General features: G+C 35.9%; 1 protein-coding gene across 1 annotated transcript; it reads left to right on the forward strand.

Moving 5' to 3' along the window:
• Window positions 1-608: 608 nt before the first annotated feature.
• On the forward strand, window positions 609-1,553 carry Vmn1r184 (vomeronasal 1 receptor, 184). Its single transcript, NM_001167540.1, has one exon. It carries the CDS (start codon window positions 609-611, stop codon window positions 1,551-1,553), a length of 945 nt encoding a protein of 314 aa, NP_001161012.1.
• Window positions 1,554-2,045: the final 492 nt, after the last annotated feature.

The following is a 2,045-nucleotide window of genomic DNA, read 5'->3' on the forward strand; positions in this document are numbered from 1 at the left end:
TGACCATACTCTAGAGAATATATGCGTAAAACAAATTGGAATTAATATTTTAATTACTTTTTTCTTTTTCTTTGGATAATCTTTTCTTTGGGGAAAATCTGGAAAGATGTGCAAGTGAATGAGATCAGGTTAAGTTCTGTGAAACTCCCAAATAATCAATAAAAAATGTTTTGTTTAATTTTCAAACAAAACTGATTTCTTTTACAACATGAATACCAATTATCACTGTATTTTGAAAGTTTTACTTTATATTTGTTTATATTACATGTCAATTTTACTTGTTTCTCATGAACTAACATCACATTATCCTGAATGCTGCATTTTCAAAGAGTCTTGATGGATGTCTTCTCATAAATATGTACATTATGAGTTATTGGGTAATCCCACAATAGCACATATGGAAAATGAGTACTCCTGTCAAAATTTTGGGGATGAGGCATTTTATGTGGTTTTTACTGATCCTGTATTCTTGAAGTTCCAGGATATTTTTTTGTTTCAGCATCTCTGAAGCTCCATGGTTAATGGCATCTTCTTTCACACCCAGCTATAATCAGTTGGTATTATTCATCTAACTCGAGAAATGGTGGGGATATATTCTAAAGGAAAATATGAAGCACAGAATAGCCTTCTGGAATCTGGCTGCCAGAATCACTTTATTATCACAAACTACAGTTGGAATTCTGGTAAATTTCTTTCTTATGTTCTACTATCTAGTCCTTTACTACAGAAAATGCAGATTAAAGCCTACAGATTTCATTCTATTGCACCTACTGGCAGCCAATTCCTTGTTCATTCTTTCTTCAGGAGTGCCCCACATAATAGGACTTTGGGGACTGAAGCAGTTCTTGAATGATATTGTATGTGAGCTCCTATTCTATATTCAAGGATTTGGGAGAAGTGTGTCCATTTGGACCACTTGCCTCTTGAGTGTTTTTCAGGCCATGACCATCAGCCCCAGAAAATCCTGTTGGAAGGATCATAAAGTCAAAGCTGTAAAACACATCAGCAGTTCCATTTCCCTCATGTGGATCTTGCACATGCTAATACATTTTTTTATCCTTGTGTACCCATTTATAAAAATGAATAGTAAAAATGTGACAAAATTACAAGATTTTGGATACTGCTCAATAGTAAAGAAAGAAAATATCACTGAATTTCTCTATGCAGCATTCGTAATGTTCCCTGAATTCTTCTTTTCTGTGCTCATTGCCTGGTCTAGTGGCTCCATGATAGTCATTCTATTTAAACACAAGCAGAGGGTTCTACACATCCATAGCACACATGTTTCTAGAAGAAACTCCCCTGAATCCAGAGCCACCCAGAACATTCTGGCTCTGGTGTCCACATTTCTGGCCTTTTATACTCTGTCCTCCATTTTAAGAGGGTACATTATTCTTTTGTACAATTACAATTGGTGGCTGATGAACATAAATCACATCATTTCTCTTTGTTTTCCGTCTTTTGGACCATGTGTTTTTATAAAAAGTTATTCCCTCATGTCTAGATGCAATTTGGCCCATTTAAGAAAAAACAACAACAAACCTATCTCCTAACTTAGTTATAAATATGTAAAATGTAAGTGTTATATATTATGCAATTGTATACTCACTTATTATCCTGGGAAATCAATAAAGAAATTTAGGAGCCGGGCATGGTGGCACAAGCCTTTAATCTGAGCACTTGGGAGGCAGAGGCAGGTGAATTTCTGAGTTTGAGGCCAGTCTGATCTACAGAGTGAGTTCCAGGACATCCAGGACTACACAGAGAAACCCTGTCTCAAAAACAACAACAACAACAACAACAACAACAACAACAACAACAACAAAACCCCAAAAAACAAAAACAAACAAAAAAAACACAATAAAAAAACAGAAAAATTTAAAGTGGTGGTATCACCTTGTCCAACATCAGAATGAGTAGGAGAGTTTTGTCCGCTGGTTGAATTAACAGCCTACATGAGCTGATCATACTGTTTTGGGCCCATTGGACACCTCGCCTAGCAGCTACTAGAGTTTTTCCTTAGCCCAGATGATGTTTAGAAAAGC

Source organism: Mus musculus, chromosome 7, assembly GCF_000001635.26.
Source record: "Mus musculus strain C57BL/6J chromosome 7, GRCm38.p6 C57BL/6J".
NCBI lineage: Eukaryota > Metazoa > Chordata > Mammalia > Rodentia > Muridae > Mus > Mus musculus.